Below are 27115 nucleotides of genomic sequence, written 5' to 3' on the forward strand. Positions count from 1 at the left end.
TCACAATGCAGCAGCCCAGACGGGTTTACCCCTGCGCTGCCAATTGGTCTTCCACTGCTGTAGCCACTCCCATAGGGCATTAGCCGCCATCCAGGAATCAGTATAGAGTACTGGCCACTCATCTCTCTCCGCAGTCTCCAGGGCTAGTTGGATAGCTTTCACTTCTGCAAACTGACTTGACTCATCTTCTCCTTGAGTAGCCTCAATGACTTGTGTGGGATTCCACGCAGCAGCATTCCACTTCCGATGGTTTCCTACCACACAACAGAATCCATCAGTAAACAAGGCATAATGTCTTTCATCTTCTGGTAACTTATTATATGGTGGTGCCTCTTGGGCACGAGCCATCTCCTCAGTTCTTTTATGTCTGGGAGATGGCTGATTGTCTTCTTGTGTCTTTGCAGCAACTACGCTGACAGACTTCTTGGGTGACCCCTTCTTAACAGCTGTCTTCCCTCTCAGTTCACATACATGTGCTTCCAGCTTGGAAGTGGGTTCACCATCCCACTTCCTCATGTCCTCCCCCTGGTCACACAGGAAAAAACAGAGTGCACCATGTGGCATGTGCCTGGGGCTCCCTTTCCGTCTGACCGGGGCAGGAGAGGACTCTTTTCTTGGGGCACCCCGACAGCCAAGGTGCTGTCCCATAGGAATGAGAAGGTACAGAGATTTTTTTCAAACTTTTAGAGCCAAGAAGACACTCTTTCCACAGCTGGTGTATCCATATCTGGGTTATACATCGAAGCCAAGCTGCTAGAATATGATGCTGGGGCACTTTGAACCACCTTCTTCCACATGGCCTGTGTGCACAGGACATCCTCTGGATCTTTGAGGACCTCATCATTGTCCAGATCGCTGTAGATGCCTTCCAGCACTGCTAGTTCTTTCAGGTACTGGGTGCCTTCATCTGCGACAGTCCACTTTCCCGGGGAGTTCACAAGATCTTCCTTGAATGGATATCTTGCCTTCACACTTGAGAGGAGCCATCTCCAGAGACTGCAAATTGCTGCATCTTTTCCAATTCCTCTCTCAATTCCCCAGTCTCTAGCAAGGGATCCCAGCTGTTGGGCTACCCTACCTTCCAGTTGCTGACTGTTAGCCCCGTTATCCCATCATTGGAGCATCCAGGCAGCAATCCACTCACCTGGCTGGTGGCTGTAATCTTTCCGCATGTCTCGAAGTTCTGATGAGGTTAAGGACCAGGTAGTTTCTGCTTCCTGTTTGATTTCTCTCACTCCTTCCTCCAATTTCTCTGTCAAAGGACCAGCTTCTTGATCAGACCCTTCTTCCTCCCTTACCAATCGATGATATGGACCTGTTGATTTCCTTATCCACTGTTTCTTCTTCACTACTAGGGCAATTACTGTTGTTGTTCTTGTTTGGGTTCCTATCTCAGCCATGTTGTCCTCAGATGTAGTTTGGGTCCCTGCCTCAGCCACAGTCCTCTGAGAATATTGAACTGTGGCTCGATAGGCACAGGCCGGGCCCCAGTACAGAGCTAGAAGCTGCTGGTTTTCATTGGGGTAGGTAAGGCACCCTTCTATTAGGTGGTGCATTAGTTTGCCAGGATCTCTTGCCTGTTCAGGTTTAAAGTCCCAGGTTTTGGAAGGTGATAATCGCGCTAAGAATCTGCCCAAATCCTTCCATACACCCTGCCACTCAGGGACCAGCCGCCTCAGAGCACATTTCATTATTGCCTGACCCACAAGTTGTCTTCTCTTACACCAGGATGACACCAGATTCCACAATACCCATCATTTGCCAACAGTATTAATTACTAGTATTAAACAACTCACATAAAGGTGAACAAGGACCTTGGGAGCCTGCATAATAAAATCATCCACATCAATCCTGGATAGGGAGAGGGAGATCACAGAATGATAGGGGTTGGAAGGGACCTCAAAAGATCACCTAGTCCAACCCCCTTCCCAGAGCAGGTTCACCTAGAGCAGGTTGCACAGGACAGTGTCCAGGCAGGTTTTAAACATCTCCAGAGAAGGAGACTCCACAACCTCCCCGGACAGTCTGTTCCAGTGCTCTGTCACCCTCAGGGTAAAGAATTTCCTCATGTTCAAGCAGAACTTCCTGTGTTCCAGCTTGTGCCTGTTGCCCCTTGTCCTGTCATTGAGCACCACTGAAAAGAGTCTGGCCCCATCCTCCTGACACCCACCCCTTAGATATAAATGTGTAAGTGTTAGTAAGGTCCCCTCTCACCCTTTTCCAGGCTAAAGACCCCCAGGTCTCTCAGCCTTTCCTTGTAGGAGAGATGCTCCAGTCCCCTCATCACCTTAGTAGCCCTTTGCTGGGCTCTCTCCAGCAGTTCCCTGTCTCTCTTGAACTGGGGGGGCCAGAACTGGACACAGTACTCCAGATGTGGCCTCACCAGGGCAGAGTAGAGGGGGAGGAGAAACTCACTCAACCTGCTGGCCACACTCTTCTTAATGCACCGCAGGATACCATTGGCCGTCTTGGCCACAAGGGCACATTGCTGGCTCATGGTCAACTTGCTGTGCACCAGGACTCCCCAGGTCCTTCTCTGCAGAGCTGCTCCCAGCAGATCAATCCCTAACCTGTGCTGGTGCATGGGGTTATTCCTGCCTAGATGCAGGACCCTACACTTGCCCTTACTGAACGTCATGAGGTTCCTCTCTGCCCAGCTCTCCAGCCTGTCCAGGTCTCACTGAATGGCAGCACAGCCTTCTGGTGTGTCAGCCACTCCTCCCAGTTTAGTATTGTCAGCAAACTTGCTGACAGTACACTCTGTCCCTTCATCCAGGTCGTTGATGAATATGTTGAATAAGACCGGACCCAGTACTGACCCCTGGGGAACACCACTAGCCGCAGGCCTCCAACTAGACTCAGCACCACTGATCACAAGTCTCTGAGCTCTGTCCTTCAGCCAGTTCTCAATCCACCTCGCTGTCCACCTGTCCATCCCACACTTCCTGAGCTTCCCTATGAGGATGTGCTGGAAGACAGTGCCAGAAGCCTTGCTGATGTTGAGGTAGATGACATTCACTCCTTTCCCCTCATCCAGCCAGCCAGTCATGCCATCATAGAAAGCTATCAGGTTGGACAAGCATGATTTCCCATTGAATCCACGCTGACCACTCCTGATAACCTTCTTTTTCTCTACATGCTTAGAGATGACATCCAGAATGAGCTGTTCCAACACCTGTAGGCCTTTTGGTTCTCAGAAATGCTACCATGTTTGCCTGCCCCACGAGTACTGAGCTGCTACCCCCAGGCACCTCTCTGGCAGGCCCGGATACATCCCCATCCCCCTTCAAATCTAGTTTAAAGCTGTCAATGAGCCCTGCTAACTCTTGTCCTAGAACCCTCTTGCCCCTGAGAGAGATGGATTCCTTCATCTTCTGCACAAGATAGCTCCCACAGCACAAGGCCATCAATGCCAGGGCAAAGCACAGAGCCACTGTTTGTGCTAGCATGCTCCCAAGCGCCTTCATCCTCCCCACAAAATGGCTCCCCAGCACAGTAAAGCCATCACTGTGAGAGCAAAGCACACGGCCATTATTCGTATTAATGTGTTCCCAAACTCAGTGAAATAAGGAGATAAGCAGTGCAGCCAACAAACTCCGTGACCTGCACAGGAGCTTGCCACTTAATAACTACTACAGCTACAGCACACTTAATAGGAAACTGCCGTTGTCAAGCCCCATGTTGGGCACCAAAAAGACAGTGGTGGGTCGACCCTGGCTGGAAGCCAAGTGCCCACCAAAGCTGCTATATGACTCCCCTGCCCCATAGCTGGTCAGGGGAGAGAAGATACAACAACATTCATGTGGATCAAGATAAGGACAGTTTAATAAAGCAAAAGCTGCGCATGGATGCAAAGGAAAACAAAAGATTTTATTCTCTACTTCACATAAGCAGGTGATGTCCATCCACTTCCCAGGAAGCAGGGCTTCAGTACGTTGCCCTGGACAACAAAGGTATAAACAAATATCCTCCCCTTCCTCCTCTTTTCCTCTAGCTTACATTGCTGAGCAGACGTCATACGGTGTGGAACACCCCTTTGGTCGGTTTAGGTCAGCTGTCGTGGCTATATCCCCTCCCAAGATCTCGCCTTCCTCCAGCCTGCTGGGGAAATGCTGGAGACACAGCCTTGATGCTGTGTGAGCCCTGCTCAGCAGCCGTCAGAACACTGGTGTGTTACCAACACACTGCACAGCACAGCAGGGTGAGGGCTCCATCTCGGACAGACCCACTACACCCTCTCACTGGGGGCAGCAGGGCGCTGTGGGCCGAGGGTGCCGTGCTGCAATCACATGTATTGAATCCTCTGTCGGCGGGACATGACATAACTTTCCGATCCTTCTCTGGTTTTGGTTTTTATTTTAAATTTTGCAATTGTTATAAAAGTAATCATTTAATACTACAAATACGAATATTTAAAAATAAATAGATTTTAAATAATTGCAGCAGTACCAGAAGTGCTCCTCTCACGTCTTCAGTGTCACTGTTTACTCCCATTGAAAATAGGCCGACTGCAGTGAAGATGAAATGGGAAATACCGTCAGCAGCTCCAGGCACTGTTACCTGCAATCATCTTTTGTTCCTTTATACGGTTTTCCAGAAGCGTTTTCAATAAGTGCATTCTTTTAATGTGCCATGGCAGGGGGGTTGGAACTAGATGATCTTTGAGGGCCCTTCCAACACAAACCATTCTGTGATTCTATGATGCGATTGTTACTACAGCCAGGGAAACCAAGAGAAATCTGGTGCAAATGAAATCTGGTCCGGACGCGTCCCCATTCCCCAGGAGGAACTCAGCACTCGCTTCTATGCTCCTGCACCTTCCCCGTGGGCTCCGAATGGGAGACGGACCCACCTTAGAAGCGCGACGCCAAAACTGAGCTCAGAGCCCAGTCCAGTCCACTCAACCTAACGGCAGCTCTGGGCAGCAGGGCCGGGTACCCCGCTGGCCCGGCCACCAGCCCGCACCGGGCGGCAGCACTGGGCCCTGCGGCATAGCTGCCGTGCACCGCCGTCCGGGAGGCACCGGGCCCGGCCGTACCGGTTTGGGGAGGGCGGGCGCCACACGGCCCGGGCCAGCAGGAGCTTCGGCATGGGACGGGGATGCGGTGTGGGCGGGGGCTGGCGCCGAGCTCGCCGAGGCAGGAGCCTCAGCGGCCAGCAGCTCCGGGGCCGGACAGCTTCGCCCAACATCTGCAGCTCGTCGTTAGCGACGGCGACGGGTCGTTTCCGGCAGGGCGTCCTGCAGCCGCGCGCCCGTCAGCCAACACAGCTTCGCGTCCTCAGAACACACCCGCGGAGCTCCCGGCGCCAGGAGGCCCGCCACCGGCCGTGCCTCCCCTCGGCCTCCCCGTCCCCGTCTTTGCCCTTCCCGAGTCCCTCTGCAGCACCCGGAGCCTCACCTCGGAGGGCAGGTGAGAGCTCTTCCCTGCCCCGGTCAGGCCAGGGAAAAGCGCAGCCACCACCCGGAGAACGCACGGCTGCTCCGCTCCCCGGCCCGGCCCGGCCCGACCGGGTGCCGAGGCCCCGCGGAGGGGCCACCGCCCCGCGCTGCCATCCCGGAGCTGCTCCTCCCCTCCCGCCCGCGGGGCAGCAGCGGACGAGACCATGAGGGCGCATACGGGGGACGACACACACACACACGGCCAAAGAAGTGCCTCTCGCAGCAGCGAGGCGCAGTGGCGGCCCAGCCGGGAGGCGGGCAGCTGGTTCCTCCGAGACACCGTGAGGCCCGCAGGGGGAGCGCGGCCGCCGCCGAGCCGCTCCGCGCCTCCCCGCGCCGAGTGCGGGAGTTGGTGCCGGCCGGCGGCGGCGCTGAGGAGGCGGGGGGCGGCGGGGGCGCAGGTGAGCCCGCGGCGCGGCGCGGCACGGCACCCTCCCGCCGCGCGCCGTGTCTGTTTCCGGCGAGATCGCGTTCCCGCTCCGCCGCGGCCGGGGGAGGCGACGCAGGCGGGCGCCGCGCCGCGCAGGTAACGGGCCAGGAGCGCGGGCCGCGCCGCCCAGCAGCCGCCTTCCCCTCTCCCCCCACCGCCGGGTGCCCCTGGCACTGCGGAAGGAAGCGGCCCACCCTCCCGGCGGGCCCCACTGCCTCCGAGCCGCGGCCCTTTTCCCCTCACCCGGGGCTGTTCACTCTCGAACCGACTGGCGGCAGCGCGGGAGGCGGGGCCGCAGAGCCGCGCCGAGGCCCCGATTGGCGGCGCCCCAGCCCTCCCGCCCCTCCCCGGTACTGAGGCCGGGTATCCCCCGCCCGGTGGGGGAGCTGGGCGGACGGTCTCAGTGGTCGACCCCTCCACGGAGCTAGTGAGAGCGGACCCTGCTGGGGCTGCTCAGCAGGCCCGGGGCCGAGCGCTGCCTGGCCGCCTTGGTCGCAGGCGGCTGCCGAGTACGGGCGTGTGTTTCGGTGTTTCCTCGCAGCCCTCAAGCGGAGCCCTGCCCGCGGCTGGCTGCGAACCCCGCTCCGGGTAGGGGAGGGTTCCTGCGCGGCGGGCGCGGTGCAGGGACCGGCGGTCGGTGCCGCAGGAGCCCGTTCCCGAGCAAAGCTCCTGCCTGCCGGGTTTCCCATCTGCGGCGTGTGTCCTCGCACCGCGGGCGTACGAACTGCTGAGCTGACGGGTGACGCGTGCTGTCGAGCCAGCCTCCTAAATCTGTTTTTTGGTAATTCTTTGCTACTATAAACAAAACCTGCTTTTCGTTCTCCCATCTTGAAGTATAGGAGGCACGTAAAAATAAAAGGGAACCCTTAACAGCCGCGTGAGGAAAGCAGTGAAACAGATTGAGGGTATTGTCAATTTACAGTCAACAGAGGTAATAGTTACTGTAATTGTCTGTAAGCAAAAGTATGCAGGATTCTTCAGAATTAAGTGACCTTAAGTTGCTGTTTCTGTAATTTATTTGTATAAATTATTTTGTATTCCATATACATAATGTGTTGTGACTGTAAGGACTAGAAGTGATTAACCACAACTACATGAATGTAGGAAGCTTTTTATTTTTTTTCTTCATGTGTGGGTTTACAAGTATAGTTACTCATGATGTATTCACTGTGGTATCACTATGGTGTATGCTGTTGGCACCTCACAAGTAATAAAAAGCGCTGTTTGGAGAATCCTAGAGATGCTTAGGGAACAACCTGGTGTATGTTGTGATGTATTTTGAAGGGTGTTTCAGCTTTTATTGGATATAAGTTAAAAGATAAGCTTCCTGTATATTTTATGTTGACTGAGATGCCTGTACTAACTTCTTGTTTTCTTTCAGATACCTCGTCAATACCTTGCAGAGGTAATGGAGGCGATGACGCGAACTCTGCTGTAATTAAAACACAAAGAAATAGATATTCTTGGCTGTACAACACTCTTGCAGTATCATTCAATGCCTAACATTTCAGAAGATGAAAAGGAGAATGGTTCTGGAAATAATGGAAACAATGAAAATAAACCTGGGAAGGAATCCCCAGAAGCTTCTCTTCATGATCCTATGAAGCCCTACTGTGTGTCAGGCTCCTCCACTGCGTCCTTAGTGTCTAGGGGAGATGGGCATTACCCGTGGGGATGTCCTGTGACTCATACACGAGAGAAATTTTATACCATCTGCTCAGACTATGCTTTTTTAAACAGAGTAACATCTATTTGTAAAAGCCCAAGTGCTTCAGTTAGTGCCTGCCTGTCGGGCAGTGCTGCCTTAAACATTGGAAATAACACACCTGGCTTGCTCGGAATTCAAACTGGTGCTTCAGAGATAATCTACAGTGAAGATGCTAACCTGGAAAGCTTGCCTGGTGATCTTGGAAAGCTTCCACTGGCATGGGAAATCGACAAATCAGAGTTCAATGGCGTGACCACAAATCTGAAGAACAAAGCAGGTGAGGTGGTGAAGGTTTGATGTTGTGATGGGAAGAGGCTTCAGGTTTACAACTTGTTTGTGGAGGGGCCTGGCCAGCACCTGTATCTCTTGAAGAAGTGCCATGGAAGAGCCTGGACGTCACTTCAAACAACCTACTCATCGGGAGCAGGGAGAGTGAGATAGGAGGAGTGAAAGTGAAGTGTAGCTGCCTGGGGAAGTGGCTCCAAACCAAGGCTGGCTTCTGCTTAACTGTGGGGGGGGTACTGTTTGGGGTGGCTTCTGTTTGTGTGCGTTTGGGTCTTTTTCTCTTGTTTTTTTGGGGTATGTTTTTCTTTCTTTTAGTAGGACCTAGTGCACTCTGCAGTGTTTACTTCTACCTGTTAGGTAACAGGTTTGTCACTTGCAGAAATGTTTCAAGGTACTTCCAAGGTGTATTTTGAAATTAAAGCCCTGATTTGTTTATGACAAGAAGTAAGTGAAATCATTACAGTTACCCAGCAAAGCATTTGGTTCCTGTAAGAGAATTGTATTTATTTGGATTTGCTGTATGTATACAGTGTTAGGGAGCCCATTTCTTTAAAACTGGCTGCTTTGCTGCCTCCTGTGTTCTTTCTCTGCCTTGTCACAGGTTGCAACTGTGAATCAAGCACTTGCATACACACTCGGTGTTCTTTGTCCTGTAATCCCTCCGCTTATCTAGAGTAGGCTGTAGATTTTTTTTTTTTTTTGTTAATGGGTTGGCTAGCTAGTCAAATTGCTATTTTCTCTACCTTATATGAAACCTAAAAACATGTTTGGCAAGATGCTGTTGCCTTTTCATGTGTAGTGTCCTTAAATAAAAATAAAGAAATTGTATTATCTTACAGGATGGTCATTTTTGCTAAAATATATGTGATATATTTCATTTGGCTTCAAAATGGATCAGAAATACTCCTGCTCTAGCATGTAGCCCAACGCTTCATTTTCCACTGCCTCAGCGGCTTACAAAAAGGAAGAGACCTTGGAAGTATGTTACTCTTACTGGATTTGCATAGAAGTTTTAATCAGAAAGTGTAGCTGTTTACAGAGCTTGGCTGTGAAAAACAAGTGTTACATTAGATTTCCCAGAGCATTTAATGTTAGGAGAGGGGAAGTCCGTGTTGGTCTGAGAGTCTATTTCTGGATGGCTGGTTTAACGCATTAGAATAATCAGATTGCCTGCTCTCTCCAAACAGTTGGGCAGGTCATCATTAATTCTGATCAGAAAAACACAATGCTGATTATGGAGCTAATGGCAGCTTTATGAACCTGTTCACAATTGTGATTATGCATTTGAGCTTTTTCCTTCAATTAACGTTTAGTCCCAGTTTGCACTTACTAAGGCATCTCTATCTGAGGTGTATGATATTACTAAAAATACTGAAGAAGAAAGATCTGGAAGGTAAACTAGGCATTCATTTGTTTGTTAAATCTGTTTTGCAGGCAACATGAAGAAACAAGTGACAAAGAAAAAATCTGTAGACAAAAAAAGCAAACAGTACAGGGAGTGTCCTCAGCGTTCTGCTCTTGAAGATGTGAAGGAGAGGAAAGTGTTGGACCTCCGGAGATGGTAGTATTTATGAATTGTATTTAAGATTATCCCCGTACAGTTTGTCAGTAAACACTGTTGCTGGTTACCTGATTTCAAACTTCTTAATAATATCTTCATACTTTTTTTTTTTTAGTAGAAATGGGGATCTCTTAAGCGTACGTGCACTAAATCTCTTACTTTCTTCAAGAAGAATGAGAACTTTCTTCCCATCTGTTGAAATTCTAAACCCAATTTTCTTTCTAACCATTTTTTTCTTTCAATATGAAAATATTTATGTGGGGATTAATTGCTAAAAAAAAATGAAAGTTCATTAGCATAGTCAGGGAAAAAGTAACCTTAACCGTAGCACTGATGTGTCTTACTCCTGATTTTTCTTTTTGCTGGGAAACACTTGATCAGAACCTGTCAGTTCTATACAACCTGTATCATATAAATATACTGCACTGACTTCACTTAGCTTAATGAATCCGTCTGGTTCTTGCTGTATGTCGATGACATCAGAAAGTTAAGAGCCTGGGGAATCTGTGACCTGGAATGACATTCATTAGTAAATTGGTAGAGACACAGTTTACTACAAATTCATGTGTTAGAAGAGACTGGATCAAACCGTGCGCTATATTAGTGCAGAACCGTTTTTTCCTACAGAATCATTTGTACAGAACTCCCAAGGGGCTGTTGGGAATTTGACTGATTTGTATGAAATAGGGCAGTAGTGTCTGACAAACTTAAATAAATTGGTTAGCATATTTGCTCTGTTTTTATTTTTTATTTTTTTAAAAAAGAATGCCTTTTTTTTTTTAATACAGGTGACATAAAAACACTTAATGTAACATGGCACTTCAGTGGCATGGCGCACAGAAAAGTAGTTCAGGTTGCTCTTGTACCTGAATCAAGAATGCTAACTGATGTGTTTGGGTTTTTGTTTGGTTTAGGTATTGTGTCAGCCGACCTCAGTACAAGACTTCCTGTGGAATTTCATCCTTAGTGTCTTGCTGGAATTTCTTATATAGTACACTGGGAGCTGGAAGGTGCGTCACACATAGATTGCTTTGCTTCTGGAGAGTCTAAAATACGTTGCTAATGACTTTATTAAACAATACCTTTTTCCCCCCCCTCAGTTTACCACCTATTACTCAAGAAGAAGCTTTGCATATATTGGGCTTTCAGCCCCCATTTGAGGAGATTAGGTTTGGTCCCTTCACTGGAAATACAACTTTAATGAGGTATGTTTGGTTCTTTTGATGCAGCTAAATTGTTAATGTTTGCAAAACTAACATAACCTTTAAAAATACGGTAGCGGTTCACTTATTTAAAAAAAAAAAAAAATCAGCTGACACAAGTTAATCCTCTTAAGTTTTAGAATAACGAAGCATACCTGGGTACTCTGATAGTGTCCCGAGAAACTTTTCAAAAAGTTTTTTGCACTAGCCATTTTGTATAGTGCAACGTTGCTACGTGGATCAGGAGAACTTGAAATGTTTGTTTAATGGTTGTGTAATGATCTAATGAATCCTGTCTCCTGGTTAGGAAATTTTTTCTTTACACTCGTTTTCCTGTTTTTGAAAGTGCATGTTAAATGCCTATTAATGTCACTGGAACAGCCTGAAGAGGCAATTGATATACTAGTAGCTTTATGTAAAAAATAATGTAAAAATTGAAAATGAGAGTTGAGGCCTGCACCTTTGCTCAATGGAGCTGTTCAGGAGGAGGAGAGGGGCAAACAAAAAAAGAAAAGAAAAGATGGGGTTGGAGTCACAGAACACTTGAACTTTCGGATTCTGTTTCACTTCTGCTCTGCTGTTTCTTGATCTTTGAGTCAGGTCTAAAATCTTTGTACTTTTTTTTTTTTTTGTGTGTGTTATTAAACTCACAAGGGATTTTAAGATTAAACAGGGCCAGGAGCATATTGTATTTGAGTGTTGAACATCTTGACAGGGCTTTGGCGTGTTACCCTTCTGTGAGATTTAAAAATTTTGCAGTGTTCTTGCCTGTTTCATGGGTTGCATTTGATCTAGTTAGTGGTTTTTTGAAGGCGATTATATATAGAGTTTGTCACAGAACGTGGGGGCTGGATTTGAAAAAGTGGCAGCAGTCTGTTCTTTAGTGGTAACATACTGGCTAGATCTTTGAAGAGTGTCATGAAAACTTCCTTCTCTGCCTTAGGAGACTCGGATCCAGATTTTGTATCTCTTCAGGAGTATGTCAGGGCATAGCAAACCCTTATAGACCAAGCCAATAAATTGTTCTGTCTATGTCCAATCTATACCGATGAAAGTTAAATTTGTAATTCTTCTTCATTTTCCCCTGTGAGTGCCCTGTGCGCTGCAGAAAAGTCACCCTTACTAGTTTGGGTTTTTTCTGCCTGATAAAATAATTTTTAAGTACTTGGCAGACTAGAAAACAGGAGGGCTGAGAGCCAACCCCATTATCCAACATAGCTTTTTGATTGAGTTATTATCTTCAGAGATACTAATTTGGATCTTCTAATGTGAATATCCGAGACAAAATCTTCTTTGCAGACCTGTCCTCACTTACTGCTGCTGTGAGGAGCTGCAGTATGGGACTCCTGTAGCACTTGGGCATTGTGAAGCTCATGTGACAGAAGCCCGACGTGATACACAGAAAGTCTCACTTGAAGGGTCCTGTCTTCTGGTGTCTTAGAAGATTCCCTTTGTGGAGCTTGCAAACCACAATTGAAGTTTGGCACTTCAGAATTTGAGTGCCTTTCTAAAGACTAAGTAACTGAAAGTTAGTGGTGAGGGGACTGAGCACAATGGGACCAACGTTTCACATCTGGCCCTTTGGTTATTATGGATCTGTGTCGGGTCTGAAAAAGCAAAATGAAGGAGAAGTCTTCAAGTATTTATTAATCTCTCTAGGATATATTGTTTGCATTAGGGTACCATGGTCATCTCCAGTCTATATACTAGTGTGGCAGACACTTAGTAGCACACCAAGATTTTTCTTCTAAATTGTCAAGCAGAGGAAATGTGAGAGGAAAGGGAATTGTGCTTTATAACTCTTGAGTTACTACAATCTTTAAGCTTATTGTTTCAGATGGTTTAGGCAAATAAATGATCACTTCCGTATCAAGGGATGCTCGTACGTTCTGTATAAACCTCATGGGAAGAACAAGACAGCTGGAGAAACTGGTACGTAGCTAATCCTAAAGCATTCATCTTCTAGTGTGTAAACTGAAAAATCCTGCAGTGTGTAACATTTGACAGGACAAATTCTGCAAGTAGTGCTTCCAGTTTGAGGTAAGTTATCAAATAGCTCCCAGTTGCCTGATTTTTCTAGTTTTATTTTTTCTTATTTTACTAAGACTTTCATTCGTGCTTTATTTTAATTAAAATATATTTTGTGCTATATATTCTGCCCTCACAGAACTGGAATTTTAAGGTATCCGGGAGGTCTCTGCGCTTCTAGTTCTGTGTTGGTGTCCTGGAAGATGTTTTTGCTGTAATACATGGGGGAGCGACACGTTTTTATTTCAGCATAGTAGAAATCTATGTTGTATAAAAAATTTAGAATGTACAGCACAAAAGTATTAATGTCATTAATAAATCATAGAATCACAGAATGGTTTGGGTTGGAAGGGACCTTAAAGACCATCTAGTTCCAACCCCCCTGCCATGGGCAGGGACACCTCCCGCTAGACCAGGTTGCTCAAGGCTCCATCCAGACTGGCCTTGAACACTGCCAGGGATGGAGTTTTATGAATAAATGTTTTATTCTTTTTAAAAAATGCAGTTTTAAAGTTAGTGAACTCATTATTTTTTTTGTTCTTGATATCCCATTTGAGAATTCTATCATGTTTCAGTGCCTTTTCTTGTCTTTTCCTGAAACTGAGCACTGCAGCCACATTACAGAATATTGTAAGCCCAAATGTGGCATGTGTTTCTGAGACTAGGAAGCTCCAAGGAGCTTATGATACAGAAATGTTTGAAAGCTTTCAGGGGTTTCAGTAGTATCATTGATCTGTGCTACGTCTGACTTGGGGCAGTAGGACTGCATTGTGTTGCGGTGTGTATTTCCTAGGTTAAGAGATGCTTTTGATTCTTTTCTTTGCAGAACAAGTAATTTTTAATATGACTTTGATCTGAATACAGTGCATACTTCATATTGCATTTCCCTAGTACAGACTGTGTGGCAGATGTGATTTTTTTTTTTTTTTTTTTTTTTTTTTAATTTTATACTGGACAGGAAATTAAATACTAAGAAGTTTGAATCAAAACTGGGTTTTGTGCATGCCTGCCAGGTCATGTCCTCTAATTTAAAAAGCAGTGCAACTATTAGGTCTTTTTTGCTGAATATGTAATGCAGGATCCAAAGCATCCTGGACTGTAACCTGATCTTTCTTTGTAGCTGCAGGGGCCCTTGCAAAGCTAACCCGTGGACTGAAAGATGAATCAATGGCCTACATCTACCATTGCCAAAACCATTATTTTTGCCCAATTGGATTTGAAGCAACCCCAGTAAAAGCTAGTAAAGCCTATCGGTAAGATACTGTGTTTATGCTTGTTAGTGGAGGAAATGCACAGAAAAATTTACTCCAAGTTGACCATATTTCTCCCTAAATAAATTTCAGTGTATGTTGTAAAAGCGTTTATGTCTGAACTAGCAAAGCACTGCTGTGTGATTTGAAAGGATTGACTTAAAATGAAACACAGCTAAGCAGACTAGATTGACAGAACTTAAACAGAAAACTATTAATGGTACTAAGAAACTGTTTAAAGAGACTGTAGCCAGATACAGAGAAGGTAGTTATTTACTTGAAGGACAAGTGAAGGTAACTAGTCTGAAAAATAGAACCATATGGACTGAAAAAAGCCAGGTGTTTTTTAAGGAGAACCAATAAAAAGTCAGCTAATTATGAAGAAAGTCTGTTCCCAGAGAACTTGAGGGGAAATAAAAGAAGTAAGAGAGTGTGTGTGTATTAGGACTTTTCTTTGTAAACTAGAAACAAAAAGCCTACAGTGATACTAATCCATTACAAAGTGGACATGATAAAATCTGCACTTACAGAAACCAATGTTTGTGTATGGTGAGAACAAGGGATGTGTAGGTATTGCAGGATGGTGGCTACATACCTCTTCTTTTTTTTGCAGTGTTGACTAGCAATGATGATAAACTGCAACTGCTGGAGTGTAAGGCTTAGAAGAGTAAAGATACTCGAATAATTTGTAACCGAGAATTAGTGGGGGGTGCGGGGAGAGAAGCTAGAAGAGGTCTCTGGACTATCATGTAGTATGTTTTTTTTAAACAATGCTTGGAATGCTGGAGTGCTTCTTGAAGACCAGGAGAAATTTAATATGCCAGTTGTTTTTAGAATAAAAATGCGATTACCTGAATAATTTCAGATTTGTCAGGGTGACATACTTAGGATAAAATAATGGAATAGTTGATACAGGTTTCAATTAAATACAGGTTTTAAAAGAGGGTAATGGCATTGATGTTCATACTGAATTTAGGGAAAGTCCTGCATTAAAAACATGAATTCAAAGTTTGAAAAATTTCATAATCTTGAGGCAATTTATCTTAGCTTTTGTAAGGCATTTAACTTGCTGCTGTATGACTTGCTGAGAGTAGTCTGTTTTACCTCATTCACAGAATCCTATTAAATTTAATTCTCCCAAAGTGGTTGCAAACACAGTGTTTTCTGGAGGATTCTGTTGGACTTTCTCAAGGTTCAGCTGTTGGTCAGTATTTGTTAGTATTATTGAGCATAAGAAGACAATCCTTGACAAAATTAGCAGATACAAATAGTGGGGAATGCTGAAGAGTAGGTCGCTGGTGTAAGGTGAACCTCAGTCTTGCACTTTGCTTACCAAGCAGTCTGCCTTTGGCTGTGTTGAAGATGTAGAGTCACACTGAGGAATGGAGAATGCCAGCTCTGCTTTTAGAGTTCAAAATGGTAATTGTTTGGAGGTAATAAAGCATGATCATCTGAATCTAATTTGTTCCCTATGTGAGTGTGACCATAGGGTTAGTGAAAGCTTTTAGTATATGCACAAAAGAATACAGAAGATTTTATTAGGACTGCATTCACTGGCGTGCCATGTGAGTGAGAAGAGTGTGGAAAATACACGCCAAATAAAAGTCCAACACATCAGTCTGCTTAAGTTTACCAAAAGGTTAATGGCTGGCTTGCTTGATCACTTACTAATAATCTGCACTGGAAGAGCAAAGTGGAAAAAAAAAAAAAAATTGTTTACTAGATCAAAAATTCCATTTGAGAAATAATATGGTCCAGTGTATGGAAACTTAACGTGCTTTATATCTAGTTGGAATTTATATTTAGTAATGAGCAAACCCAACAATTTCAATACTTTACTCATAGTTGAAATGGATTCTCAGTCACTAGTGATGTTGTTATTTTTACATCAATATTGGCACTTTTTTTTTCCTAACAACAGATCTCTTCTAACAATGTAACATGAAGTAATGAGTTCAAGGAGCTTTTATAGCCTTATTTTAGGCTGAAGGTCAGACCAGAAGAGCATCCTGTTCTCTTCATATCTTCTCATATCTTACTGGGAAAAAATATGTTTAGGTTCCAGAAACACTATCAAAAGATTCTGCAGCCATTCTTGTTTGCCTGATTTTGCATTCTAGCTACAAAGGATAGCTCTTCTTTAAAAATCAAGCTAAGAAATGTTTAAGTTCCAGAAGAAATGGATGGATAGGTTGCTAGGCTGAGCTTAGTAGACAGTTCTTAGGTCACCCACAGACTTCCTGTATGATCTTAGGTTGCTGGATTTGGACTCGGGAGACCTGGGTTCAGTTCCCAGTTCAACCACAGACTTCCAGTGTGACTTTAGGTAAGTCAATTAATCTATCCTGTGTCTTGGTTTCCCATCTCTACAACGATGGCATACATTGTAATTTTACAGGGAATTTTTTATAAGTAAGCAAATTATTGCAAGCTGTAAGGCCATATGCTCTCTAATACCCTAGGCAGAAAAATCTCAGGTTTTGTCATGGTTGAAACTAGTTTTTCATGGGATAACTAGACACAGGAAGTCACAGAACAATCCTCTGTATCTCATCAGTCTGCCCTGATGTCTGCCACAAATCTTCCCTGATAAGGTTACTGCAGGCTTTGAGTTTCTTGGAAGTTGCTCACAAACTTGAACTAGTATTGGTTGAGGGGTTTGGTTTTTAATATGTGGTATTGGATGCTTAGGAGGAAGCAGCTGAAGTTACCAGTTGCTTTCATACAGGTTACCCTACAGCGGTTAGTAACAACTGTCAGCTGGGGTATAGTTTAAAAATAGCAGAAGGGGCTCTTTTGTGATTCTATTAGACATCACAGATAGGGAGGAAGACATTTGTTCCAACTTTGTGTGGCTTTCCACAACTCTTACTTCTGTTGTAAACATTAATATATATGTAAAATCTTACACTAGACTGCCTTTCATCCAAGTAACACCATTTTTATTAAGATCTGTCTTTTTCCCAAATAATATGCAACAGCTTCTATCTTGCTTTGAGGCCTTGTGAAACAAAAAGTTTCCCTGTCTGCAATTGCAATCACTATTTGTATCATGGGAGCTGGTTTATAGTTTGGCTGAGGAAACAATTTTAAATGTTAGAAGCTCTTAAAAAGAACAATAGAATGTTAATCTCTCTTTTTCTTTTTAGTATGCACAATAAATCTTACTAGGATTGTATCTTCTATTGAACAGAGGTCGTGTCTTGCAGCAAGAAGTAGAATATTGGATCTTAATTGGAGAGCCAAGCAGAAAACATCCGACAATACACTGTAAAAGGTATGTTACTTGGTAAGATTATAAACCAATATGTTTTCTTTCAAAACAATTTGTATTTCTCTGCTAAGGGTCACCAAGTGACTTTTAAAGTTCTTTTTAATGAATATATCTTTTGGGGGCTTTCTGAGGCTGGGAAAAGCGGCAGCCTGTGGCGGGCTGCTGAGGCGGCGCAGGTGGCGCCAGCACCACTGGTGGCAGCTCTGAACGAGCCGTAACCGCGCCAACGGTCACTCCCCTTCCAAAAGAAGCCCCTCGGGATAGCAGCCACGGAGTAAACAGGCATCGAGTGGGTGTCCCCCGGGAGCACCACGGCAAGGGCTCGCTCCCGGGCGAGCGGTCGGAGCCGGCACACGGAGCGTGGCGGTTCGCACGGGAGGCGCGGGGGGTCTGCCGGCTCGGCCGGGGGGTGACGGGAACCGCTCGGCAGAAGCCCACGGCTTCCCTCGGCCCCGCACCCGCCAGCCCTGACGCCGCTTCCCAGGCGGAGCTCTCGGGGGAACACGCTGCCCCGCGGGGCTGTCGGGCTGCGGGGGGTGCCCGGCTCTCCCGCCGCTGTCCGACGGCAGCGGTGAGCACCCCCGGGGGAGGGGGAGGTGTGCCCGGGGAGAGCAGCTCCTCCGCTTCGTGATGGAGCTCAGGGGGAGGTCAGCAGGTTGAGGGCCGCCAGGGAGGGCGGGAGAGAGAGAGATGCTGGGAGTCGTACCCTGACTGCCGTGACAGAAGCCCGGCAGGCGGACAGAACCCCCCCTGCAGAGAACTGCCTGTCCTCTCCCTGCCCGACTGAACGGGGTGAGTTGCAGGATGGGGGACAACGGCAAAAAGCTCCTGCCCGGCGCAACAGGCACTGCAGGCGCGTCTGCCCAGTGACTAACCCCCCTTCTCAGGTGCCCTTGCGTAACAGGTACGATGTTCTGCAAGGGGAACCAAATAACAACAAAGAGGACAGCTGCTTAGCTTGGAGATGTCACCGAGGCTAAGACTGAGCATGCCTTGCATCAAAACATCTGATAAAAAGACAGACGAGTTCTTGTCGTAGGGGACTCAGTTCTGAAGGGAGCAGAAGGCCCAATGTGCAGGCCAGACCCACTACATAGGGAAGTCTGCTGCTGACCTGGGGCCCAGCTCAAGGATGTAAAGATGAAGCTTCCTTCCCTAGTATGGGCCTCAGATTGCTGTCCCCTTTAGATATTTCAGGTAGGCAGGGATGAAGTCATGAGAAGAAGTCCAAGGGCAATGAAGAAAGATTTCAGGGCCCTGGGACAGCTGGTCAAGGGATTCGGAGCACATGTTGTGTCCTCCTCTGCGCTTCCATTTGCGGGGAATGATGAGGTCGTAAACAGAAGAGCCAGCAGATGAATGCCTGGCTTCGAGCCTGGTGCCAGCAGCAGGACTTCGGGTTCTTTGATCATGGATTGATCTACAAGACACCAGGCCTGCTGTTAATGGATGGGAAAAGCTTATCTCACAGGGGGAAGAGGGATCAGGGACAAGAATTATCAGGGCTCATTGAGAGAGCTTTAAACTAGATTCGAAGGGGGATTGGGTTGTATCTCAGCCTTCTAGAGAGACTCTTGGGGGTAGTAGCTTAGTACTTGTGGGGCAGCATACTAGTACTTTTGAGAACCAAAAGTCCTACCACCCTTCGAGGGAGAAATCTACATGCTCAGCTCCCTTCCTGAAATGCTTATACACCAATGCACGCAGCATGGGGAATAAGCAGGAAGAGCTGGAGGTCTGTATGCGGTTGCAGGGCCATGATCTCACTGTGATTACCAAGACATGGTGGGACAGCTCACATGACTGGAATGCTGTCATGATGGCTATGTCCTTTTCAGGAAAGACAGGCCAGCAAGGCAAGGTGGTGGAGGTGCTCTTCATGGAGAGAGCAACTGGAATGTATTGAGCTCTCCCTGGGGGCAGATGAAGAGCAAGTGGAGACCTTGCAAAGATTAAGGAGCAAGCTAATATGAGAGACACTATTGTGGGTGTTTATTACAGGCCACCTGATCTGGATGGGGAAGTTGATGAGGCCTTTTACAGACAGCTGGAAGTGGCCTCACAATCAGAGGCTTTGGTTCTCATGGGGGAATTCAGTCACCCTGATATATGCTGGGAAGGCCACACAGCCAAGCACACACAGTCCAGGAGGTTCCTCCAGTGTATTGATGGTAACTTTTTAACTCAGGTGGTGGAAGAGCCAACAAGGAGAGGTGTATTACTGGACCTAGTACTGACAAACAAAGAGGGACTGGTGGAGGACATTAAGGTTGGGGGCCGCCTTTGCTGTAGTGATCATGAGAAGACGGAGTTCAGGATCATGGGTACTAGGCACAAATCAACAAGTAGGACTGCAACCTTGGACTTCAGGAGGGCTAACTTTGACCTCTTCAAGAAACTGCTTAGAGAAATCCCATGGGCCAGGGCTCTGGAAAGCAGGGGGCTCAAGAGAGCTGGTTGATATTCAAGTACCACTTCCTCCAAGCTCAGGATCGGTATATCCCTAAGAGCAAGAAATTGGGCAAGGGAAGCAGGAGACCTGCTTGGCTGAACAGGGAGCTTCTGAAAAATCTCAAGTGGAAGAGGGAAGTTTACACTGTATGGAAGAAGGGACTGACCACTTGGGAAGACTAAAAGAATGCTGTCAGAGTATGCAGGGATGGAACGAGGAAAGCCGAGGCTTCCTTGGAGTTAAACCTGGCAAGGGACATCAAGGTCAACAGGAAGAGTTTCTTCAAGTATATCAGAGACAAAAGGAAAACTACAGAAAACGTGGGCCTGCTGTTGAATGGGGCAGGTGTCATGGTGACAGAGGATGCAGGGAAGGCGGAGTTACTGACTGCCTTCTTTGCTTAAGTCTTTACTGCTCAGGCCAGCCCTCGGGAGTCCCAGACTTTGGAGGTAACAGAGAAAGTCTGGAGGAAGGACTACTTTCCCTTGAAGCTGAGGAAGATCAAATTAGAGATGAATTAAATAAATAGATATCCACAAGTCCATGGGTTCTGATGGGATGCACTCATGAGTGCTGAGGGAGCTGGCAAAGTCATTGCTAAGCCACTCTCCATCCTCTTTGAGATGTCCTGGAGAACAGGTGAGCTGCCTGAGGAGTGGAGAAAAGCCAATGTCATTTCAGTCTTCAGAAAGGGCAAGAAGGATGACCGAGGAAACTACAGGCCAGTCAGCCTCACCTCCATTCCTGGAAAGAAGTTGGAGCAGCTCATTCTGGGGGTCATCTCAAAACATGTGGAGGAAAAGACGGTTATCGGAAGCAGTTAACATGGATTTACCAAGGAGAAGTCATGTCTGGCTAACCTGATAGCCTTCTTTGAGGGCATGACTGGAGAGCAGTGGACATTGTCTACTAGGGAGACTAAGGGTGAGTAGTGGACATTGTAGACTAAGGGTAGAGCAGTGGACATTGTCTACCTTGACTTCAGCAAGGCTTTCAACACTGTCTCCCACAGCATCATCATAGGCAAGCTTAGGAAGTGGGGGTTAGATGAATGGACAGTGGGGAGGGTTGGAAATTGGCTGAAGGACAGAGCTCAGACGGTTGTGGTCAGTGGTGCAGAGTCTAGTTGGAGGTCTGTAGCAAGTGGTGTTCCCCAGGGGCCAGTACTGGGTCCAGTCCTGTTCAAATATATTCATCAGTGACCTGGATGAAGGAACAGAGTGCACTGTCAGCAAGTTTGCTGCCGATACTAAACTGGGAGGAGTGGCTGACATGCCAGAAGGCTGTGCTGCAATTCAGTGATACGTGGACAGGCTGGAGAGTTGGGCAGAGAGGAACCTAATGAGGTTTAATAAAGGCAAGTGTAGGGTCCTGCACCTGGAGAGGAATAATCTCATGCACCGGTACAGGTTAGGGGCTGACCTGCTGGAGAGCAGCTCTGTAGAAAAAAAACCTGGGAGTTGCGGTGGACGACAGGTTAGCCATGAGCCAGCAATGTGCCCTTGTGGTCAAGAAGGCCAATGGCATCCTGGGGTGCATTAAGAAGAGGGTGGCCAGCAGGTCAAGGAATTTTCTCCTCCCCCTCTACTCTGCCCTGGTGAGGCCACATCTGGAGTACTGTGTCCACTTCTGGGCGCCCCAATTCGAGAAGGACAGGGAACTGCTGGAGAGGGTACAGCAAAGGGCTATGAAGATGATTAGGGGGCTGGAACATCTCTCTTACAAGGAGAGGCTGAGGGACTTGGGGCTTTTTAGCCTAGAGAAGAGAAGACAGAGAGGATCTTGTCAATGCTTATAAATACTTAAAGGATGGGTGTCAGGAGGATGGGGCCAGTCTTTTTTCAGTGGTGCCCAGTGACAGGACAAGAGGTGATGGGCACAAACTTGAACATAGGAGCTTCCGTCTAAACATGAGGAGGAACTTCTTTCCTTTGAGGGTGGCCGAGCACTGGAACAGGCTGCCTAGGAAGGTTGTGGAGTCTCCTTCCCTGGAGATGTTCAAAACCCACCTGGATGCGGTACTGTGCAGCCTGCTCCAGGTGAACCTGCTCTGGCCGGGGGGTTGGACTAGATGATCTCCAGAGGTCCCTTCTGACCCCTGCCATTCTGTGATTCTGTGTAATGTACTATAGTTCTAACCGAAACAGGTGCTTTAATGAGAAACTTCATGTTTTGACCTCAAGGCAGGCTCTACAGTTTTATATTGTGTGTCTGGAGACATGTGGGCTGCTGAAAGCCAGTCTCTTTCCCTTGTTTAAGTGTGACACAGCTCACAGTAGTCAGGAAGAAAAGACACCTCAGTTGTCTGCAGTCGTGCCAATTGTGACTTACAGGCTCTATGGACCTTGGAAGAGTTTATGTTGCAGTTGAGGACATAAACAAGCTGTTTCTGGGGTGTGCACAGGATATTATGCTGCTACCAAGACCTCCTAGCTCAGGTGCAGGTACAGCCTGTACTCTGTTGCATTACTAGCTTATCTATGCATTAAAACAATTCATTTATGGTGAGATCTGGCTCATACGAAGTTGGTGTCTAAACTAGACATACAGACTAGGGGAGGTAGAGAGTGCTATGTAGAAATTGCACTGATTAGTTATATTTGTCATGATAAATTAATAGAACAGCTTTCTCAGCTTTACTCGTCCTACTAGTTCATAATGCTTAATACTCATTTCTGAAATGAGGGAACAGTGCAAAGGAGTAGTATTTCTCAAGAAACCAATTCCATGGCAAAACATAAGGTTTTGTGACTAGCTTCTCTGCACCCCTGGAGTTAAATATGGAGTGATTTTTTTTTTTTCTTGATGCATAAGGAAAATACTAATAATGACTATAATAATAGTAATAAACCCCACACAATTTCTGCTTTGTTTCCTTTATTCTGAAAAATTGTTTGAAAGTGCCTATGTGATGGTTTCATAGCCAGTTAGATCTAACCCAGTACCTAAAACTCAGGTGTCTCTTTGTTCTTGTTTTGTCAGTGAGGTATGGATGTCAATAACTGTAAATAGCTGGATATTTTGGACTAATGAGATTAAGTGCAACAAAATAAAACATCGCATTATGCGTGTGATTGTTGTGCTGAGAAATGGGTACTATAGTACATCCCACTGACAGATTTTTGTACTGTGGTATATGAGCTACAAACAGCACAGGAAAAGGTTTCTAAATATAGAATACAAACATTTTTAATGTTATTTTTGACTGTGGAGACATTATTCCTGCTACAGGCCCAATGAGAGCTAGCAGAAAGTTCTGTGCCTAAGGTAGGAAGGCAAAGATTGGGGTAGAAATGGACTCTCTGAACTTGGAGAGATGTGCTAGAGAGAAGCAGGTAATTAGACATTGGCAGAAATGAAAAGGCAATGTGTAGGCTTAAAGTGGTCTGGAATATGGGGATATTTGTTCCAGTTGGGCTAGAAGGAGCTGTGAAACTCTGAAAGACTGAGTGAATGGGGAATGATTGAATTGATAGTGTATTACAGATGGGAATTAAATAAAATGGAGGAGTGAGTTATGGTGAGATTTAGTGGCCAAAAAACCCAAGGGTTTGTGCAAAGTAATATAAAAGAGTAAGAGAGGATTAAATAAAGTAAAAGCTACTGTTTCCTCTTGCCTAAACTGCACTTCTTCCTTACACAAAATGATGAATTGATAAGGGTTATCAATGTAACTAATGACTCGCGGTGCTTTTATGTATTTTGGAAGGTCTTTCCCAAGAGCAGGAATAATGACTGTGAATGCTTTGATTGAAAGTGACTCCTTTATATTTCACTTGATGTGTCTAATGCTGAGGCTTTTGTATCTTTACACCTTTGTTTATCTTTAAATCACCGGTAAGACTAAAGCTGCAAGCATGTATACATGAGTCTTAGTGGTGCTGAGGTTTCATACATGTCAGCTGAGTAGTAATAATCTCATTCTGTAGGTGGGCAGATATTGTGACTGACCTAAACACCCAAAATCCTGAATATCTAGATATTCGACACTTGGAGAGAGGACTGCAGCATCGAAAAACAAAGAAGGTAAGGTAAACTTACTAAGATGGGAGGAAATTAATGGTAGATTTTTTGCAAATTTGTTCACACTTCATCAGTGAAAGATAAGGTCAGTAAAAGAAATTTGTGACAAAGTGTTGATGAAGACAAAAGTCAAATGTGGGTATACTTGCTTACCAGAGTCATTTATATTTGCTTGCAGGACAAGATACAATACAGCACTAGCCTAACATATGCTAGGATGAACCAGGGTATCTGCATATACAGTGTGTTTGGTCACAATATTTAACCTTGCTGGCTTAAAATGAGCTGCAGCAAGTGTAGAAATACTCTACAGACAAATTACAGACAGATCCTCTTGGTACATGACCACCTAGCTACATGTAAGCGGGAAAGAAAGTACAGTCGAGTAGTATCAAACATAAAAGAATGCACATGTCTCTTGTGCGGACTTACAGTCCGTACATACAGCTTGCTTTCCTATAGATAGGGCTGTATCTTGTGGGTAGGGGTGTACTTTTGATTTGCAGATTGAAAGCCTGTGAGAAATAATACGCTGAAGAGATGATTTCAAATGTGGAGACCCAATGGAAGTCCATTTCAGCAAGATGAGAAGGGACCAGAACACCAAATTTATGTGACAGTGGCTGGAGAGTACAAAAGACTAGTAGAAGACAAGTTATACTAGCTGATGAAAAAGGAGGCAGTAATTGAATCTGGGAAACGATCAAAATTGATTGAGCAGAGTTTTGTGGTTTGGTTTTTTTGTTTTGTTTGAGTGATGCTGCAGGTTTTTCATTTTCTATTTTAAAGACTTCTACTACCTGCCAAGATGTTCACTTCAAATACCTGTGTATGTTACAAATGTGCCTGTGTGCATTTAACAAGGAACCTTTTTACTTTGATTAGGTTGGAGGAAATCTTCATTGCATCATTGCCTTTCAGAGACTTAACTGGCAAAGATTTGGTCCTTGGAATTTTCCATTTGGAAACGTTAGACAGGATAAGCAATCCCAAACACAAGGACAAGGAATTTCCAAATCTGAGAGTGAAGACAATATCTCCAAGAAACAACATGGACGACTGGGTCGATCTTTCAGTGCCAGCTTTCATCAAGAATCTACGTGGAAGAAATCTAATCTTCGTGAGAGGAGGAACAGTGGGTATCAGAGTTATAATGATTACGATGGAGATGATTAAAATTAACTTTAGATAATAGACTTGATATATTAAAGTTAGTTTTAATCAAGACATATTAGGGATCTATTAGTCCTAGAATACGTATGAATAGAAATAATGGTATAAGATACAGCTTCATAATTATTAAATAAATCTGATTATATGGTTGCAGTGGATGAGATCTGATGTATAAACTGACAGATAAGCACAGATTATTGTACTTTTGCAATCAAAAGTAAATATGACAGCAAAATCAATTTCTTTTGAAATAACTGTACTATGTCCTGATCTGTGAAAAGAGCAGATTGAAATCAGTTAATGTACTAAAGAGACTTAACTGAAAATACTTAATATTCAAAAGCATGAAAATGTATGATACGACTTTATAAAAGGGTTATTCTGCAGATGGTGTAAGGGTAAAAGTAAACATTGCCCTCCTTTTAACACTCCATTTTATTAAGACTGCCTATATCCAGGGAGAAGGAAAAAAAAAATCACATAGGTTAGAAAACTTTGTCAGATTTACAAGTGGAATGTACGTTCTCCATTTAGTTCCCCGTAGACTTCTGTCAGTCAGATAATCATGCTTTTTCAAGCAGGTCTTAGTTTCTTTCCCTCAGCTGGATGCCTCTCAGACTGAGAGGAATCGCCTGTGGCATGGGAAGTTTGAGGACAGACCTTCTTTATTGCTTTTGCTCTGTGGGTCCAGTGGCTGAATTCTTACTGGAGCCTCTTGAGAGCACGGACTCACTTAATACAAGCTTGTGAAATTCAGTATTAAAAAGCTGCGTTTACCACTAGCCAAATGAGTTAGCTGAACGCTGTGTCCTGTTGGCAGGTTTTTTTCCTTGTTCAGTCTTTAAACCTCTTGTCGTTTTTCTGCTGCTCTCTTTAATTTTGTATGAAGGGGATGCAAGTGCCGAAAACTGCTGGCAGCCCTGATGATATTATATACCTCTCGCCAGCAAACAGTTCAAACTTTCATGTGCAGTCTCTTTTTTTTTTTTTCCCTAATTTGAAATGTATCCAATTGTTTGCCCAAACACATCTCAACAGTTCTAACTTTCTGCGTACAAATGTTCATAGCTGCTCAAGGATTAATTTTTTGACATAAAGATTTGTCATGGAATGCAGGGGTTTTGTAGGTTGCTGCTTTTGTTAACCAAAAATGGGAGACTTTTAGACTTTTGTTCATTCAATAAAATTTGTTTTCTATTTTGTTGTTTGCTTTTGATTTGTCTTGGAAATAGTGACCCTACGTTTAGTGAAGGTTTTGAGTGAAGTGGGTAAGCTAAAGATCAGAATTGCAACCCCTGCTTAGCAAAGTAATTCTGGAGGTAGGATCCCTGCTTGTAAGCCTTTACACCCACTGCGACTTCACTTCTAATATTTAATTTCCCAAAGTGTGCAGGCTGATGACTAAACAAAACCTATAGGTACTGAAAAAATTATTTTCCAGAGAACTCTTTTTCAGACTTTATTTTTGTGAGCTGAATTTGGGCTGAGGACTCAAATTTCTTTAGAAGACTTGAGCTGTGTTCCTTAGGGTACTTCAGGCTTAGATGAGTTACGTAAATGTTTCTAAAAAATTAAGTTTTGCTTAATAATGATCGTTGCACTGAGGAACAGGGACTCTTCCTCTCTAATGGTAGCCTGCTGCTGTTCTCAAGTAGGTGTTGTGATAGACTTTGGTTTTTACAGTTATTTCGCTCTTGGGTTGGAGGCTGTCACACTTCATCAACAAAGTACGTAGTTCTTTGGTTCTTCCAGCATTAGCAGGAGGAAGGCGCACGTCCTTAGGGACCTGCTGCTGGGAGCTTTCCCTAGGGTTTCTCGGGTGGGAGGTGGGCGCAGTGAGGGGCGTTGGGGTTGCAGGGGGAGCGGAGCGGGGAGACCCTAGGCCGGAGGGGACATCATGTTTAGGGAAAAAAAATAGGACGTTTTTTCTTTTTGCGATCTGGTGTTTGGTACTTCACCCTTCTCCGGGCAGACGAGGAGCCCGCGGGCGGCTGCCGCCCTCCTCGCTGGAGCCCGCCCGCCTCGGGCCGCAGCGCCGCGGCCGCTCCGCCTGGGGCTCCCCACGGGCGGCTGCAGCCGCGGGCGTCCCTTGGAGCGTGTGGTGGGAACCGCCTGCCCACGGCAGCTACACCCACCGGGGACGGCGATGGGCCAGCGGGGCGCCGCCCTCCCGCCCCGCCCCCGTCGGCAGGCAGCCCCCGGCCAGGCCGGGCCCCGGTTCCGCCGTGGCGCCCGGCTCCGCCCCGCAAACTGCACTTCCCGGCGGGCAGCGGGGCAGGGCGAGGCAGG

At 45.7% G+C, this 27115-nt stretch overlaps 1 protein-coding gene and 1 pseudogene across 2 annotated transcripts; one reads left to right on the top strand and one right to left on the bottom strand.

Annotated features, from left to right (window-relative positions):
* LOC147416227 (uncharacterized) lies at nt 1-5091 on the bottom strand (annotated as a pseudogene).
* Nucleotides 5092-7365: 2274 nt separating this feature from the next.
* BIVM (basic, immunoglobulin-like variable motif containing) lies at nt 7366-24829 on the top strand. Of its 2 annotated transcripts, XM_086482073.1 has the most exons (10): nt 7366-7855; nt 9298-9424; nt 10339-10434; nt 10525-10629; nt 12464-12558; nt 13775-13907; nt 16159-16230; nt 17098-17181; nt 23560-23656; nt 24539-24829. In XM_086482073.1, exons 1-10 carry the CDS (start codon nt 7366-7368, stop codon nt 24827-24829), a joined length of 1590 nt encoding a protein of 529 aa, XP_086338199.1. The 2 variants fall into 2 exon arrangements, with proteins under 2 accessions (XP_086338199.1, XP_086338200.1); XM_086482074.1 differs by lacking the exon at nt 16159-16230.
* The last annotated feature ends 2286 nt before the right edge of the window (nt 24830-27115 follow it).

Source organism: Leptosomus discolor, chromosome 1 (assembly GCF_034619465.1).
Source record: "Leptosomus discolor isolate bLepDis1 chromosome 1, bLepDis1.hap2, whole genome shotgun sequence".
NCBI lineage: Eukaryota > Metazoa > Chordata > Aves > Leptosomiformes > Leptosomidae > Leptosomus > Leptosomus discolor.